Genomic DNA, 18,350 nt, shown 5'->3' with positions numbered 1-18,350 from the left:
TCATCCTGCTGCCAGTACCTGGGATGGCTGAGTTCCTCCCCCTACCTGGCCAAGAAGGAGAAACAGGACATACTCAAAGGACCATTTCATGTAGCTGGGGTGAGGTGACCTGCTAGCTGGGGTGAAGCATGCATTTCTCCTTCCCAACTCTCCCACTGAGACACCCCCAGGTCCCAGGGGTACCTCAACTTGACCCAGACACTGGACCCCTCCCACAGACCCAGGCTTCTTAGCCTGACCTGCATATCCATCACGTAGCTCAGCAGGACTTCATATCATTTGTGATCCTGGCCAACATCTGGGTGTGCCACACAATCTGCCTCTGGTCAAGGAGCTGCCAGATGATTGAGTGGGCATGCAAGGAAGCACCCTGCAACTTTGCAAGAGCATGCAGAGTGTGGGCAGGGTATCCCCCAGGCCTTTGGCCTGGCACCCTCCCTTCCAGGTCCTCTGTCTCTATCTTGCATGGGGGGCACACTCATGGCTGTGGTGGTCTTGGCGGCGGGTGGAGGCAGGCCCAGACAACCTGCTGTGACTAGCGGCTGTCTCAGAAGTGGGAAGGTGGTTGGGGGCGGGGTGTTGTGCTGTGAGGCGGCTACTTGCTCAGTGTTTCTGAGCTACAGGAGGCCCTCATGTGCTGGATGCTGGACAGGCTCTGCTGCGGCCCAGGTGTGCGGTCTCTCCTTCTCCTGGTCTCCTTTAGGGGTGGGCATCTCCACCAGAGGGAATCACTGCCAGTAGAAGTAGCTGCAGGGCTGTGCCTGGCTCTCCCCATGGGGGTTGAGTGGTTTCAATGGAGGTTATATATGCTCAGGGCCTAAACATCTTTGGGTGTAGCGCTGACAAAGGGAAGAAATCGTATCTGGGGAGATGGTGCCTGTTGCTGAGGACAGCAGCCCCCTGCACCATGAACCCAAGTCTTGAGCACCTTGTGTTTCTGGGGTAAGCCTGCTGGACACAGGCATGGGAAGCAGGGAAGTTCCATGGCTGGCATGGACCTGCAGACTCCCCTTCCTCATGGGAGTTTCCCAGCGAAAGGTGTTCTTCAACTTTCTGCTGTTATGAAGGGTCCTTTGCGCTGCTATTCTCCCTTGTGAGTGTTGTGCTTGGCTTCCTGTCCCTAGCACATGCCCTCAGGGCACCTGCAATTAAGCTGCCCTCCTATCTGCATGAGGCTGTTCTTGGTTCCCCTCATTGTCCCCCATGCCCTGAATCCTGGCTGACCCCCAGCGCCTACCACTTTGTTTCCTCCAACCCTGCTCCAGGGAGCTTGGCGCCCACCCTCTGCTGCCTGCCATCCCGAATTGGCAACTGCAAGGATATGGCTCTGGCCCAGAAGCCAGGGATGCCCTGCGGCCTGGGACATTCACATAGCCCAGCTCCAAGTGAAAGACGTCAAGAGTCAGTTGCTGGCCTGGGTGTACTGGGGCAGGGCCAGGCTGTGCCTGCAGGTCCTCCTACTGCCACTCCACATTGGCATCCTCCTTGGCCACCACCTCCATCTCTGCCACGATGTCATTCCCCACTAGCATGCCTCTTCCCCCAGGGTTTCTCCCTGCTCTGTGCACAGGCTGCCCTCTTCTGCACAGCCTCCAGCCTTAACATGATGCCCTCCTTGAGGCTCCCACAGTGTAAAGTCTGTGCATGCCACCCCACGACCTCAGCACCCCTCGCCTCTGGGGACAGCTCTCAGACAGGCCCGCGGGCCTCGCCCTGCTGAGAACCACGTCCCACACCTACGTGGATACAGGGTTCCTGGGGAGCCCCCCAGGGCCCATAGCCTGTCACACTCGCTATGGGGCCCAGATACCCAGCAGGATTAGCTGCGCACAGTAGCCCTGGAGTCGGAGGTCGAGGCCATGATTTCCACCGCTCCGCTAGCAGGCACCACGGCCACCGCTGTGCTTGCGAGAGCCTCTGCACCAGCAAGGCAGTGCACATGGATCACTGGATTGGCGACCATGGTGGTTGTCCTCCTGTGTGCCCACGGCACAGGACGAGAGGCCCTTTGTAATGTTACCATGAGTACAGCATGCTCAGGGAGGAAGCATGGAACTCGGAGTGTGTATTTGCCTAGACCTGAGAGAATGCTTGCAGGATTTCAGCTTCTGGTGCAGACAAATTCCACCTCAGCAACGTACCAGTAGACTTTAGTCCCACGCACCCACCCTGTCCCACTCCCCGCCAACCCACTGTCACCACCCTTGCCCCAGCAGGTAGCGCTGGTCCCTCCCTCTCCCCTTTGGATCTGCAGTATTCAGTCCCATCAGCCTAACCTGCCTAATGAAGTGAGATGTTTTGTTCCCTGTGGGTTAATGTCTTGCCACACTCAAGATGTCAGTTAGGGTGTAGGTCTTCCACGCCCACAATTCCAAAGGGCTCACAGTCTACGCGTGACTGAATTCACTACTACCTGGCATTAAGGCAGACATAGCTTATCAGAGGAGCAACCGCGAGAGGATGCAGCTACAGGCCAACCAGGAGCAGCGCGCCTCCTGAGGCGCCTACAGCCTTCGCAATAATTGGCCGACGCCCACCGCCCTCCCTATGATTGGCCGGTGGAGGTAGGCGGGATTTCCGGGCGAGGCTTCGGCGTGCTTCTCACTCGGGCCAGCTCTGGTTGTACTTCCTGCAGTTGGGACTGTGGTGTCCCGAAGTCGGAAGCATACGACCTGAGGGCCGGGCGAACCTCAGGCTGTTTGTCGTACTGAAAAGTTCCTGTATTTTCTGTTTCTCTGGACAGGTTGGTCTCTCGGCAAGAATAGAAAGCGAAGGTTCGGAATTTTGTCTATAAAAGGGGGTGGGTTTTCTATGTGTGGGTGTTGAATTACGGGAGGAGACAGTGGGGAGAGAACACCTCAGTGCTATTAAGAAACTCATTTTTATTAAAGTCATTGATTTTTCTTGAGGATTCTGCCTTAACTGCCTAATGTGTCCGACAAGCTGTGGGAGATGGTGCTAAGGCGCCATTGTTTTCATGGGCATTTTTTATTAAAGCGGTTTTTCTCTGTGAATTTGGTCATCATTCAAAATACAGGCAATATACTTAACCCCTAAGATGAAAAACTTACACTTTTAGTTAGCACATGTCACGTGTTTGATTTGCTTGGAAGGAATTATCAAATTTTGACATAAATTGTGTTACTTTCGTGTACGTAGAAATACGGGGACATAAATAACCTCAGTTTAAGTTTGCCTCTGTAAAGCCTGTAATTGTCTCCTTCCTTGTATGACAGTATTTGAAACATGTTTCATGTATCTCCGGCACTGTAAATAATTTAAAACGAATAAGTGGGTGTAATCGAGATAAATGGAATTAGATAGGTAACTGGGACAAAATGGAGGAGCTTAAGTTTTTCTGTTAACCTGGCACACTGACTTACTCTTGTAATCCTAGCATTTGGGAAGCGGAGGTAGAAGGATGACTTGAGGTCAGGAGTTGGAGACCAGCCTGTGTAACATAATGGGCTCCTTTAATATTGCCATTTTCGCATCAGGGACCATTTTAGTGGAAGACAAATTTTTCCTCAGACAAGAGTTGCGCAGGGGAAGATGGAGGCCAAGTGGACACGTTTGGGAGTGGGGGCTGGCGGCAGGGCCCCAAGCGGCGCGTGGTGGGGCTGGGCTTCCGGTAGGGGTAGTGTGACAGAGGACAGGTGGGGCAGCAGGGCTGCCACGGGGACAGGGTGGGGCAGCGGGGGAATAGGGAGGATGGTTTCCAGTTAAAACTGTACAACCTCAGGTCATCCTCATGTGTTACATTCTCTACAGACAGGTATTACAGGGCACCCTCAGGCATTATGTTCAGGCCACAGATAGGTACGGGTTGAAGGCCAGGGTTTGGGGATCTTTTACTTATCGTGTATTTCAAATCACTAAAAGATGGTAAAATATTTAAAATGTTTTCTCCCAAAAACATTTTGATTTGCTTGATTTAGTCTTTTATCCAGATACCATGCTGGGCGTGGTGGTTCACCCTTGAAATCTCATCACTCTGGTAGTCCCAAGCTGGCAGATCACTTGAGCCCAGGATTTGGATACCAGCTTGGGCAATATGGGGAAACCCTTGTCTATTTAAAACAACACAAAAAATTTCCCAAACCTGGTAGAAAGCCCCTCTGGTAACACCTACCTGGGAAGCTGAGATGTGAGAAGATCAGTTGAGGCTGGGTGGAGGAGGCTGCACTTAGCAGTGCACTGATACACATCTCAAGTGTGGGAGATACACATCTCAAGAAAGAAAATACACAAACATCACACTGTACCTCATAAATATAGTTTTCAAATAAAATTACTTAAATGGGGGCATTCTTTATATTGCAACTTAGGAAAATTATGATAGCTTTTCTTATCTAATTTTTAGAAATGAGATTTTATCAGGTACATACTGAAATGCATCATTTGTCCATGAAGTTAGTGACCCTTTTGCTGTGTGTGTTATAAATTTTACATATTTGAAGTAACAAATGCTAGAAAGATGTCAGCCTCGGGAAGGGTTTTACTTGGGTTTTCAACATAGTGTGTAATAAAATTTTATCTTTTTAGCTTATTTATTTTTATCTAAATATAGATAATGTTTTACCATTTGCAGCACAATGGTAGAAGCAGATTGTCCTGGCAAGCTTTTTATTGGTGGCCTCAATAGAGAAACCAATGAAAAGATGCTTAAAGCTGTATTTGTGAAACATGGTCCCATATCAGAAGGTAACTCTTAAAGCCGTGTGTCTGTGTGTATTTTCATATGTATATTTCAATATGTATGTTTAAAATATGTATGTTTATATATGTATGTTTTGAAAAAATGTATTTTTTTCAAAGTTCATTGTATACCTACATTAAAATGCCTTATTAGTTTTAAACTCTTATTTTGAATTATCTATTTGATATTTGGAAAATTCTCATAGTACCAGATTAAGGGTCTGTGGTAAGGATAGCCTACTACTTAGAAAGGAATATGAGGAAAACTAAATATGTTGTGGAGTTAGGGAACAAACTGGAATAAAATAGGCTGACTACAGGGGTGACTTAGTATTAAGAATCATAGTAATGATGTAAAATGCAATTATTTTTTGGTTTGATGTAACTTTCAGATGGTTAGTACCTTGGTGAGCCCATTATATGAATGTAAAAACTTTTCATATATTTTAGTTCTTTTAATAAAGGATCGAACCAGCAAATCCAGAGGTTTTGCATTTATTACTTTTGAGAACCCTGCAGATGCTAAGAATGCTGCCAAAGATATGAATGGAAAGGTAAGAGTCCCTTATTAATAATATTCTAACTCTGTTCTTCAATTAACAGTATTTATAGGTCTTTTTAATATTACTAAACTTTTGAAGATAGTAGAATGTCATATGAAGCCGTCCTCTTCTTTTGTCATATACATGCAAATGTAGTTTGGAAGGGTATTGGAATTAACATTATATAAATTAATATATAATTTTTCTATGTTTGTATTTCAATATGAGTGTAAATAGATTTTGAAAGGTTTTGAAGGGCTTTAAAAGTTGTAAGGAACCTTCATGTAAATGAAAGTAATAAGTCAACATTTATTAAATGTTATTAATGGACTTCCAATTCATGGAAATACTTTTAGAGCACAGACAAACTGTGGATAGACATCTAGACAAACTCACAAGAAGGAAAGATTCTTTCCCATTTTCTGAAAATATATTCTTGAGAAAGTATATTTAAATGTTAAGTCCTTGAAAATAGAAAATAATACAAGAACATTGAAGTCAGATAACAGAAGAAGTAATTGGCATTTTTGCCCCATCCTGGCTCTTTTCTCCTAAGGACATTTCCTTCCTATCACTAGAGTGATTTATGTAACATGAATACCCAATTACTCATTTCCCCAGTGTGTTTGGGGACTTGTTTTAATCCAACCAGTGGTCTCTTGTCCTGTTGAGTTTTAAATCTAGGGATTATTGTGTGCTTACTAAAGCTTTAAAATTTTATGTAATTCTATGAACTATTGAATTCCTTTACATTGTAGTCAAGATCATTCCATTTTGGGCACTTTAGCAGTTTTTTGCTTTATAACAGTATCCTAATGAGGCCCGGCATGGTGGCTAACGCCACCATGGATGTGGCTGAGGTGGGCAGATCACGAGGTCAGGAAAACGAAACCATAATGGCCAACATGGTAAAAACTTGTCTCTACTAAAATACAAAAACATTAGCCATGTATGATTGTGTGTGCCTGTGGTTCCAGCTACTCAGTAGGCTGAGGCAGGGGAATCAGTTGAACCTGGGAGGCAGAAGTTGCAGTGAGCCGAGATTACGCCAATGCTCTGCAGGCTGGTGACAGAGGGAGAATCCATCTCAAAATAAATAAATAAATGACATTATCCCAATCTGGTTATAGCTCCTGCTAGTCTTTACGCTATCCCCAAATGCTTTTTTGGACTTCTTCAGAATTATCCTTCCTGATGTATGTCTCACAAATAACAATTTATGCTTCAAAAACAACTTAGATTTCATATTTTCTTCCTCATTGCATATTGTATTTTGTACTCACTGTACTATATATTAATCTGTTGATTGTGAAATTGTATATAATGCATATTTAAGTCTTCCTAAGTTGCTTTTATTTCTGTTAGATCTAGCACACTTCCTGGCACATAGCAGAGAGTACAGTTTTGTTCACTCTTACAAATTAGTAGATTAAGCTGTGGTAGAAACCGAGAGTAGCTTTTGGTTCATGGCTTTGTGGTAGTGATGGAGATAATTTTGACTTACGTATAGTAATCTATGATAATTTCTTTCTTCCCCCTGTTTTTCAAGCAAAAGAGCAGATAATTTGTGTAGAGTTTTTGTTTGTTTGTTTTTTAAGATGGAGACTCGCTGTGTTGCTAGACTGGATTGCAGTGGGGTTATCTTGGCTCACTGCAACCTCCGCCTGCTGGGTTCAAGCGATTCTCCTTCCTCAGCCTCCGACTAGCCGGGACTACAGACACCTGCCACCACACCCAGCTAATTTTTGTACTTTGAATAGAGACGGGGTTTCACCATGTTGGCCAGGATGGTCTCTAACTCTTTTCCTTGTGATCCGCCTGCCTCAGCCTCCCAAAGTGTTGGGATTACAGGTGTGAGCCACTGTGCCCAGCCAATGTTATTTCTAAATTACTTCATCTCACATGTTTTATTGTGTTAAAATAAATATGAATGTTATATGCACGTAAATGTTAAGACAGCCAATAAAGGAAGTTCTTAGAGTTTTCAGGGAGAATTAACGGTTAAGGAATTTTGGCTGACTTCAGAATTTGTCTGACTGGGAAGGAAGCAACCATGAGCAAATCTAGGGAAAATATTTTGGGCCCAGAAATAACAAAAGTGGTTTCAAGGTAGGAACAACTGGCGATGTGGCTGCAAGAGGTTTTGTAAGGAATTTAAGACTTACTTCCCCCAAATAATAAAAGCCATGGAATTTTTAAATCAAATTGTTAGCTGAACTGTTTCCAAAAATTGCTATGGCCTATAGACAAGATTACAGTGAAAAATGTTATTGTGAAATTAATTAGGATATTTAAGCATTTTTGAGAAATTACATGAAGTACTATATTAAAAGTCATTTTTTAGGGGCACATCTAAGGCAATATAAGAAATGAGTAAGGCAGGAAACCTTAACGAGATCAAACAAGGATCACATTCACAGAAACATTTTTAGAGTAAATATAGCATTGTAAATCATATGGGGACATTTTATGTAAGTATTAGCCAATCAAAGAAGAAACAATTCATAATGACTAATGTGAGTAATTACTGAAAAAGTAACCTCAATTTTTTAAATGACACAAGTTTCATTGGGACACTGAAACTTTTAAATCAGTGATGTGAATACACAGATGAAGTGTATTATATATTGTAAAAAACAGATGTGCCACATTCTTCCATAGAATGTGTGATGTTTAATCTTTCTTTGTTGTTGTTTTTTTTTTGTTTTTTTTTAATAAAGGAGAAATTTTCAAGGTGTTTGAATAATAGAATTTGTGTTTGATCTTTTAATGGAAGGCATGTGCTCAGTAAATGTCTCAAATTTGGCATTGTGAAAGATGTGTTCATTTTAGGAGGAAAAACGTTTCCTTTGGGAGAAAATACCTCAAATTGAACTATAGTTGATCTAAAAATGCCTGTAAAATATGCTCACATTAAATGTGCCAGTGTTATTGATAGTCTCCTTAATATTTTTAGTCTTTGGATGGAAAAGCAATAAAAGTAGAACAAGCCAAGAAACCATCATTTCAAAGTGGTGGTAGGCGGAGACCTCCACCTTCTTCAAGAAACAGAAGCCCTTCAGGAAGTCTGAGATCTGCAAAAGGAAGTAGTGGAGGAACAAGAGGGTGGCATCCCTCACATGAAGGACACTTGGGTAATGTTTTAAAATATAAAGATGAAACCATAGGACTGAAAGAAAGTAAGTTTGAAGATATTGAAATTTCTCAATTTTATTTATTTCCTTTATGAACAGAAGATTAATTTATTGATAAGCAAAATTATTTCTAAGTACTAAAGATGTATTATAAGAATGATTGAACTAATAACTAAAATTTGCTTTAAAATTGTAATAGCGTTGCATTGAAGTAACACAAATTTCAAACTGAATTGAGTTTATGAATGCTGATTGCGCGTACTCAGCAGGTTTTCTGCAGAGCTCATTTAAATTCATTATACTTTAGAGTTTTCTATTTTGGGGCACAGAATTTCATATCAGTTATATTATCAAAGTATGGTGGAATATTTAAAAGTTTCCTGTAGGAAAAAAAGTAACTCAATACTTAAGATTGGTTTTGCAATATTTGTTTTCTTGTGTGTACATGTGCAAATATCTATGCAAATCTATTGATTTGTAATTTTGATACGGAAAATTTGAACATTGGCCTGCCATAAAGCATTTTCAATTTAAGTAATGTAGGGCTTTAATTTCTGAAAATTGTCTGTGACTCTGGAAAGGTCTAAAAACCACTGCTTCACAGGTATGTGTGTATCTATCTTTGCTGGAGGATGAGTCACTGAAAATGATATTTATGAGTGATTTACTCAATAGAAATGAGGGGTCTATTTTTACATATAAAAGAGAAACAAACCATGTATTAAAAAAAAAAAAGATAAAACTATTGGATTGGCTGTGTGAGGTGGCCCACGCCTGTCACTTCAGCACTTGGGGAGTACAGGGCAGGTGGACCACGAGGTCAGGAGTTCCAGACCAGCCTGGCCAACATGGTGAAACCCTGTTTCCCCTAAAGATGCAAAAAATTAGCCTGGTGTGGTAGCGTGCATCTGTAATCCCAGCTACTTGGGAGGCTGAGGCAGGAGAATCGCTGGAACCTGGGGGGCGGAAGTTGCAGTGAACCAAGGTTATGCCATTGTGCTCCAGCCTGCGTGATAGGGCAAGAGTCCATCTCAATAAATAAATAAATAAATAAATAAATAAATAAATAACTTGTATTATCTATTAACCAACTTCGAAACTGTAACAATTAATTTGGAGTTTTAATAACCAGATGTGTAGTTCATTGGAGATGTTTTTTAAAGTTGAAATTGCAGTCTTTGCTTCATTTTTAAGATGCGTGGCTTCCTGGCTATTTTGTCGCCATTGATCTTGAGGGTGAGGTTCAATTATACCCTGCCACGTATGAGAATGTATATATTCTAACCTGTAACACCATCTGGCAATTGGCATATAGCTATATTTTTGTAGATCTACAAAAATATTTTTATATTAATTAATATGCAATTCTTAAAGTATTAAAATTCAGCATAGTCTAATCTGAAAATTAATGTCTCATAAGGGAATTTTAAGAATTCTGTATTGTGTTAACAAATTTTAGAGGTAATGTATTTTCCTGATATGTCACTTCTTGGTATTGTAAATATTTGAATTTCTTTGAATGGAATTTAGTTTATTTTTTATTTATTTTTTTTTTTTTGAGACGGAGTCTCGCTGTGTCTCCCAGGCTGAAGTGCAGTAGCATGATCTCGGCTCACTGCAAGCTCCGCCTCCCGGGTTCACGCCATTCTCCCGCCTCAGCCTCCCAAGTAGCTGAGACTACAGGCACCCGCCACCACGCCCAGCTAGTTTTTGTATTTTTAGTAGAGACGGGGTTTCACCATGTTAGCCAGGATAGTCTTGATCTCCTGACCTCGTGATCCACCCGCCTCGGCCTCCCAAAGTGCTGGGATTACAGGCTTGAGCCACCGCGCCCGGCCATTAGTTTATCTTTATGATATGCTTTGAAAATGTTTCCTCATAACAGAATGATATAATCAGTCATTTATCATTTTTCTTTTAATATTTTTATGTATATTATACTTAGATACTTTATTGATAGATTTCTACTCCCTGTTCACTCCCCATTTTCCCACCTCTCTCTCTCACACCAATATATTATGATACTTGAGTTTCTTTCTAGATTTTCTAAATGGACTTTTATTGCTTGAACTGTACTGATTTCATATAGAAATATTAATTTTATTGGTTTAGACAGATGTGAATTTGTAAGATTATAATATGTAGAAAATCTTTATAAACAACTAAAACTTCTTAGCCATTTAAGAAACAGTGATGTTAGTTAACTAAAAAGATTTTGTTTGAAATACAGATGATGGTGAATACACTCTTGATCTCAACATGAGTTCTTCTAGGGGAGCCATTCCAGTTAAAAGAGGTCCATCTTCAAGAAGTGGAGGTCCTCTTCCTAAAAAATCTGCTCTTTCTGCTATGGCAAGAAGCAATAGTTGGATCAGAAGCCAAGGTAAATGCTACCTGACAGAAAGACTGTAGTTTTTGTATCACTTAAAATGAGCTATTTTACCTGAATGCTTAGCTTTAAGTTCGTTGAAGAAAAGAGAAGTGACACATACATGGACGTAATTACTGAGTGATAGCTTTTATTATAGTTTCTATCTCACTAGGTACATTTCAGATTTATGTTGAAGAAATACTTGAACTTCTCACTGCAGATCGAAGAAGTGATTAGAGTGAGGCCAACATTCCTTTTAATCCTGTGTTTGCTAGAAAATTCCCCTTAATTTTCCTCTAAGTTCCCAGCAGTATTCTTTGATGGGAGGCTTCTTCATCTAATTAATTCTTCCATTTACTAGGTCCCCTGGTAGTGGTCCCCTGGTGTCCCAGTCTAAAAGTTGCTTGTTCAGTTTCTTTGTTGGGTTGGAGTCTTGCTCTTACCAGGTCAGAGTGCATTGGTGAGATGATGGCTTATGACAGCCTCAAATTCCTGGGCTCAGGCAATTCTCCTGTTTCAGCCTTCCACGTTTCTGCAACTACAGGCATGCATCATCATACCTAGCTAAATTTTTTTCCTATATTTTTTTAGAGAGAGGATCTCACTACACTGTCAAAACTGATGTTAAAGCCCGGGGCTCAAGCAGTCCAGCTGCCTCTGCCTTCCACACTCAGTCAGTGTGAGCCGCTGAGCCTGGCCATCCAACTTCTGACACCTCAGTAATGCATATGTGCAAGGCATTCCCACTGCTTATATGGAGATTCAAAAGAACTACAAGAGCATTTAGCAGATAAGGAGTCACTGGGCTTAAATATTATTTTAAAATAAATTTAAGGCTTGAAAGGTAGACGTGAAGGAGTCCAATATTCTTAAATTTAGTGGATATCACAGAAGTGCAGAGTTGTGAAATACAGGGTGATGTAAATCAATAGTTGAGATTGTACCAGGATGTTTAAACATTAACACAAGATCTTTGGTGTAAGATTTGAAATATTTGAGGAGAGAATTTAGAACTAAGTAACATGAGGTGAGCAATTGGATTGAATAGAAGTAATATTTTTCAGAAGGAGAATTGTAAGACTGCAGACTGGACAGAAGAAAACAAGACAATAAATAAAAGTTCTTAGCAAAGAAGTTAAGCGGAACAAATTAAAATTCTTACTTAGTCCTCCACCCTAATATGGAGGAAATTGAAAACTGCCATTTTCAATTTTACATTTCATATGTAGAGTATCAGTGAAGTTAGGTATTTATGGGCTTTAGGATATACAAGCCAACATATTTCCATTGGAAAATTAGCCAGTGAAGGTATCACAGGTGAAAGACTGACCTCTGAGGAATAGCAGGTGAAGAGTATATTAAAGGAGAAACTTTTCTATTTTGAAATAGCAACATTGTTGTAATGACCCCTTTCATAATATTGCTTATTGCAGTAAAAGTAAATCTTGGCCATCATTAGAAAATCTTCACTAGCACATTTTAATTTGTCAACATTTAAAATAGAGCCAACCAGTTAGTGATAAAGGAGAACTTTTATGTAAACATTTAGTGTGCAGTCATTCAAAGGTAGCCTTATTTGTGTGTGTGAGTTGGACTCAACAACATGGGAAAATTTACGTTCTTCAGCTGAGAAGCGACAATGTATGTAAACTTTAAAATCCATGATTAGTTTGATGATTTTACATGTTATTCCTGTATTATTAGTAGTCATCAGTAATTCACATGAAAAGTAAAATAATAACTAAGTTATTAACCATTACCAATGAACTTTTACCTAAGAATTAATGTTTGGCTTCAGCTTCATTAGAAGAACTGGACTTGTGGGAGCCATGGGATTATCCAAAGCCATACGAAATATTCAGTGTCATGACTGTAGTAATTTAGGAAATGAAGAATGGAGTCATAGAAGAAATAATTATAGAAGTTGTTTGAGAGAAGAGAAAATAGTGTTTTAGATTTGGTGTTCTTTACAAAATGTTCCATCATTTTAATATGAAAGGTCCCGTGTCACGTGGAAGAGAGAATTATGGAGGTCCTCCATGCAGAGAGCCAACCTCTTCCTGGAGAAATGACCATATGTCACGAAGAGATGATGGTTATGCAACTAAGGAGAGGTAAAGGAAAAATGAAGAAACACAATTGATTTTTTTTCTTGTGATGATGAAATTCACATAACAAAATTAAATATTACAATGTAAATAGTTAAGTGGTGTTTAATATATTCTGTGTCATGCAACAACTACCTCCATCAAGTTCCAAAACATTTTCATCACTCTAAATTAAAACTCCAACTACCAGTTAAGCATTCCCTTCCATTTTCTTCCTTTCCTCAGCTGCTAGCAAACACCAATCTGTGTTCTGCCTCTGAACCACCTGTTGTAGGCATTTAATGTTAATGGGGCTCAAACACAACAGGACGTTTATCTGTGATGTCCTGAAGGTTCATTTACATCATAGCACTTTACTCCTTCCACAAGTTGTTAAACCATTATTTTATCTGGGTGGTTTCCACCCCAGTATTTCTATGCACCAATATTTGTTTGAGTACACGTATTCAATTCTGGGTGTATATGAGTGGAATTGCATGGTCCTATGATAGCTATGTTTACTTTCCTGAGGAACCACCACATTTCCCCATAGTAGCTGCATCGTTTTCCATTCCAACTAGCATTGTATCAGGGTTCCAATTTATCTACATCCTCTCAAACACTTGTTATTTCCTCCTTTTTAAAATTTACTGCCATTCCAGGTTGTGTGTGGGAAATATGATACTCATTTTGGATTTGAAATGCATTTTCTGCACCCATTAACTCGTCATGCACATGTACCCCAGAACTTAAAGTATAAAAAAACCAAAAAGAAATGCATTTTCTGAATCACTGATTATGAGTATCTGTCCCATGTGCTTTTTGGGCATTTGCCTATTTTATTTGGAGAAATATCTATTTAGATGTTTGACTTTTTAATTTTGTTTAAGCCATAAGTTATGTTTTGGATACTGGAAGTTGAAAATTTAAAATTTGTTGCTTAAACTTATGCCCACAGAAATCATCCAAGTTCCCGAGACACTAGGGATTATGCTCCACCATCTAGAGGCTATACATACCGTGATTATGGTCGTTCTAGTCCAGATGAACATTCCTCTAGAGGATATAGGTAATGTAATGTTTTCTGGATTTGTCAAATAGATTTCTTAAGTTGTTCTTTCCAACTAACATTGTATCAGGGCTCCAATTTATCTGCATCCTCTCAAACACTTGCTATTTCCTGCTTTGTAAAATTTATTGTGCTTCCAGTGTGTGTGTGAAGTGTGGAATCTCCTTTTGGATTTGGAATGCATTCTCTGAATCACTGATCATGAGTATCTGTTCCATGTGCTTTTTGGGCATTTGCCTATTTTATTTGTAGTAATATTTATTTAGATGTTTGACAATTTAATTGTGTTTAAGCTGTAAGTTAGTTATGTTTTGGATACTGGAAGTTGAAAATTTAAAATTTGTTGCTTAAACTTACGCCCACAGAAATCATCCAAGTTCCCGAGACACTAGGGATTATGCTCCACCATCTAGAGGCTATACCTACCGTGACTATGGTCGTTCTAGTCCAGATGAACATTCCTCTAGAGGATATAGGTAATGTAATGTTTTCTGGATTTGCCAAATAGATTTCTTAAGTTGTTCATTCCAACTAACATTGTATCAGGGCTCCAATTTATCTGCATCCTCTCAAACACTTGCTATTTCCTGCTTTGTAAAATTTGTTGTGCTTCCAGTGTGTGTGTGAAGTGTGGAATCTCCTTTTGGATTTGGAATGCATTCTCTGAATCACTGATTATGAGTATCTGTTCCATGTGTTTTTTGGGCTTTTGCCTATTTCATTTGGAGAAATATCTATTTAGATGTTTGACCTTTTAATTTTGTTTAAGCCTTAAGTTAGTTATGTTTTGGATACTGGAAGCTGAAAATTTAAAATTTGTTGCTTAAACTTATGCCCACAGAAATCATCCAAGTTCCCGAGACACTAGGGTTTATGCTCCACCATCTAGAGGCTATACATACCATGATTATGGTCGTTCTAGTCCAGATGAACATTCCTCTAGAGGATATAGGTAATGCAATGTTTTCTGGATTTGTCAAATAGATTTCTTAAGTTGTTCATTCCAACTAACATTGTATCAGGGCTCCAATTTATCTGCATCCTCTCAAACACTTGCTATTTCCTGCTTTGCAAAATTTATTGTGCTTCCAGTGTGTGTGTGAAGTGTGGAATCTCCTTTTGGATTTGGAATGCATTCTCTGAATCACTGATTATGAGTATCTGTTCCATGTGCTTTTTGGGCTTTTGCTTATTTCATTTGGAGTAATATTTATTTAGATGTTTGACAATTTAATTGTGTTTAAGTTGTAATTTAGTTATATTTTGGATATTAGAAGCTGAAAATTTAAAATTTGTTGCTTAAACTTATGCCCACAGAAATCATCCAAGTTCCCGAGACACTAGGGATTATGCTCCACCATCTAGAGGCTATACATACCGTGATTATGGTCGTTCTTGTCCAGATGAACATTCCTCTAGAGGATACAGGTAATGCAATGTTTTCTGGATTTGTCAAATAGATTTCTTAAATTGTTCATTCCAACTAACATTGTATCAGGGCTCCAATTTATCTGCATCCTCTCAAACACTTGCTATTTCCTGCTTTGTAAAATTTATTGTGCTTCCAGTGTGTGTGTGAAGTGTGGAATCTCCTTTTGGATTTGGAATGCATTCTCTGAATCACTGATTATGAGTATCTATTCCTTGTGCTTTTTGGGCTTTTGCTTATTTTATTTGGAGTAATATTTATTTAGATGTTTGACAATTTAATTGTGTTTAAGTTGTAATTTAGTTATATTTTGGATATTAGAAGCTGAAAATTTAAAATTTATGCCCACAGAAATCATCCAAGTTCCCGAGAAACCAGGAATTATGCTCCACCACCTAAAGACTATACATACCGTGATTATGGTCGTTCTAGTCCAGATGAACATTCCTCTAGAGGATATAGGTAATGCAATGTTTTCTGGATTTGTCAAATAGATTTCTTAAGTTGTTCATTCCAACTAACATTGTATCAGGGCTCCAATTTATCTGCATCCTCTCAAACACTTGCTATTTCCTGCTTTGCAAAATTTATTGTGCTTCCAGTGTGTGTGTGAAGTGTGGAATCTCCTTTTGGATTTGGAATGCATTCTCTGAATCACTGATCATGAGTATCTGTTTCATGTGCTTTTTGGGCATTTGCCTATTTTATTTGGAGTAATATTTATTTAGATGTTTGACAATTTAATTGTGTTTAAGTTGTAATTTAGTTATATTTTGGATATTAGAAGCTGAAAATTTAAAACTTATGCCCACAGAAATCATCCAAGTTCCCGAGAAACCAGGGATTATGCTCCACCACCTAAAGACTATACATACCATGATTATGGTCGTTCTAGTCCAGATGAACATTCCTCTAGAGGATATAGGTAATGCAATGTTTTCTGGATTTGTCAAATAGATTTCTTAAGTTGTTCATTCCAACTAACATTGTATCAGGGCTCCAATTTATCTGCATCCTCTCAAACACTTGCTATTTCCTGCTTTGCAAAATTTATTGTGCTTCCAGTGTGTGTGTGAAGTGTGGAATCTCCTTTTGGATTTGGAATGCATTCTCTGAATCACTGATTATGAGTATCTGTTCCATGTGCTTTTTGGGCTTTTGCTTATTTCATTTGGAGTAATATTTATTTAGATGTTTGACAATTTAATTGTGTTTAAGTTGTAATTTAGTTATATTTTGGATATTAGAAGCTGAAAATTTAAAATTTATTGCTTAAACTTATGCCCACAGAAATCATCCAAGTTCCCGAGAAACCAGGGATTATGCTGCACCAGCTAAAGACTATGCATACTGTGTTTATGGTCGTTCTAGTCAGGATGAACATTCCTCCAGAGGATATAGGTACTATAACGTTATCTGGATTTATCAAATAGATTTATTCAATTGTTCATTCTGACATTTAAAAAAGCTTTTTTTTTTTTTTCTCAATTTAGTGATCGTGATGGCTACAGTGAGGCCTGTGGTAGAGATCATTCTGAAGGTCCAAGTGGAAGTTCTTATAGAGATGCATTTCAGGGATATGATAATGGTCCAGGATGGATTTGTAAGTTATATAATTGTATTTCATAGAACAGATCATTGTTTTAATGAAATTCTAAGGAAAATTATAAAGCACAAATATAACATGTTTAAATGTTGAGTATTCTTAACAGTATAAAGCATAGGGAATGATATGAAGGTGAGAACTTCAGTTCATGTTCAGAAAATGTGACTCAACATTTATTTTAGAATTAAATTTGTTAAACTTCCAAATACTACTCTTACACTTCTTTTAAATAAAACCTGACTATTGAAGGCTTAATTAGTATCCTGTCAACAAAGGCAGAGGAAAGCAGATATTTCAAAATAGTACTTTAGTTCATGCTTTAGTGATAGCAGTAAAAATGTTTAAATGCAATCCAACGTATTGTTTTATCAACCCTGCAGGGACCTCTCAGGGTGCACCACCTGCACAAGGGCCTTGGATATCTTACGGTGGAAGCACCTGCCATGATTATAATACACGAGATAGATATGGCAGAAGTTGGGAGAGTTACTCAAGGAGCTGTGGTGATTCTTATTCTTGTGGTCGTGAGCATGCTGGCAGAAAAGACCAAAGGAATCTGCCTTCTCTGGCTAGGTTGCTCCCTGCTCCTCGTGAAGCATATGGTAGCTCAAGTTATGTTTCATCTACAGTAGATGGTGAAGAAAGTAGATCTGAAAAAGGAGACTTAAGCAGATATTAAAGCAAGTATTCAAAGTAATAGTTATTGCATTCCAAACCTTGTTTGCAAATTGAAAATTGAAGTGTTATTTCTGCATATTACTACAAGAAACATTGGTTTTGTGGAGAGAGGTAGATACTAACTTCCTCCATGAATTTTTTGAGGTATTCAGAGCAAAAGGAATTTTTTTCAAAGTAATTTCATACTTGTTAATGCTCTTTGAAAAGTGTTTAGATGTAATATCTACCTTAAAATTTTCAGAATAAAATTTGAAAGCCTCTGTTCACATCTCTTGTCTAGGTATGGGTCTGCCATGGCTGACATCATTAGGGCAAGACACCCACTGGGTGGAGAGCTGGGCTTATGCATTTTACCCCTGTTCTGAAGAGACCCTGCATACCTGCATCTCCTGGGACCAGTGATCCTAGAGACCTCCCTCTGGGGCCACTCATGACCATAAGCTTAGGATCTTGTGTGCCTTACTTCCTATCTGCCCAGGTGAGGCATCCTGGAGAGGATGCATGGGGCAATGCTTGTGTGCATACATGCAGCACTGGAACAGGGTGTCACCAGCCAGTTAGACCGCTGCTCACTAGGCCCTCTCCTAAACTCCCACCTGGCTAAGTGATAAGTGTCCCATCTACCTGACCCCACAGCCCGGGTTTCTCCTCCATCTACTGACCCGTGCCCTCTTGGGGAGAATGCCAGCCTCCCTGGAGACTCAGGCCCTGCCGGACCCACATGCTGTGCTCCTCT

General features: G+C 39.7%; 1 protein-coding gene across 1 annotated transcript; it reads left to right on the top strand.

Moving 5' to 3' along the window:
* Window positions 1–4,595: 4,595 nt before the first annotated feature.
* On the top strand, window positions 4,596–17,682 carry LOC106995447 (RNA-binding motif protein, Y chromosome, family 1 member F/J). The gene is made up of 11 exons (XM_077989771.1): window positions 4,596–4,704; window positions 5,149–5,252; window positions 8,197–8,374; window positions 10,605–10,757; window positions 12,745–12,859; window positions 13,791–13,901; window positions 14,267–14,377; window positions 15,219–15,329; window positions 15,682–15,792; window positions 16,824–16,933; window positions 17,317–17,682. Exons 1-11 carry the CDS (start codon window positions 4,596–4,598, stop codon window positions 17,613–17,615), a joined length of 1,512 nt encoding a protein of 503 aa, XP_077845897.1. The 3' UTR covers window positions 17,616–17,682.
* The last annotated feature ends 668 nt before the right edge of the window (window positions 17,683–18,350 follow it).

This window comes from Macaca mulatta, chromosome Y (assembly GCF_049350105.2).
Source record: "Macaca mulatta isolate MMU2019108-1 chromosome Y, T2T-MMU8v2.0, whole genome shotgun sequence".
Taxonomy (NCBI): domain Eukaryota; kingdom Metazoa; phylum Chordata; class Mammalia; order Primates; family Cercopithecidae; genus Macaca; species Macaca mulatta.
This window is presented reverse-complemented; position numbering and strand designations above follow the sequence as displayed.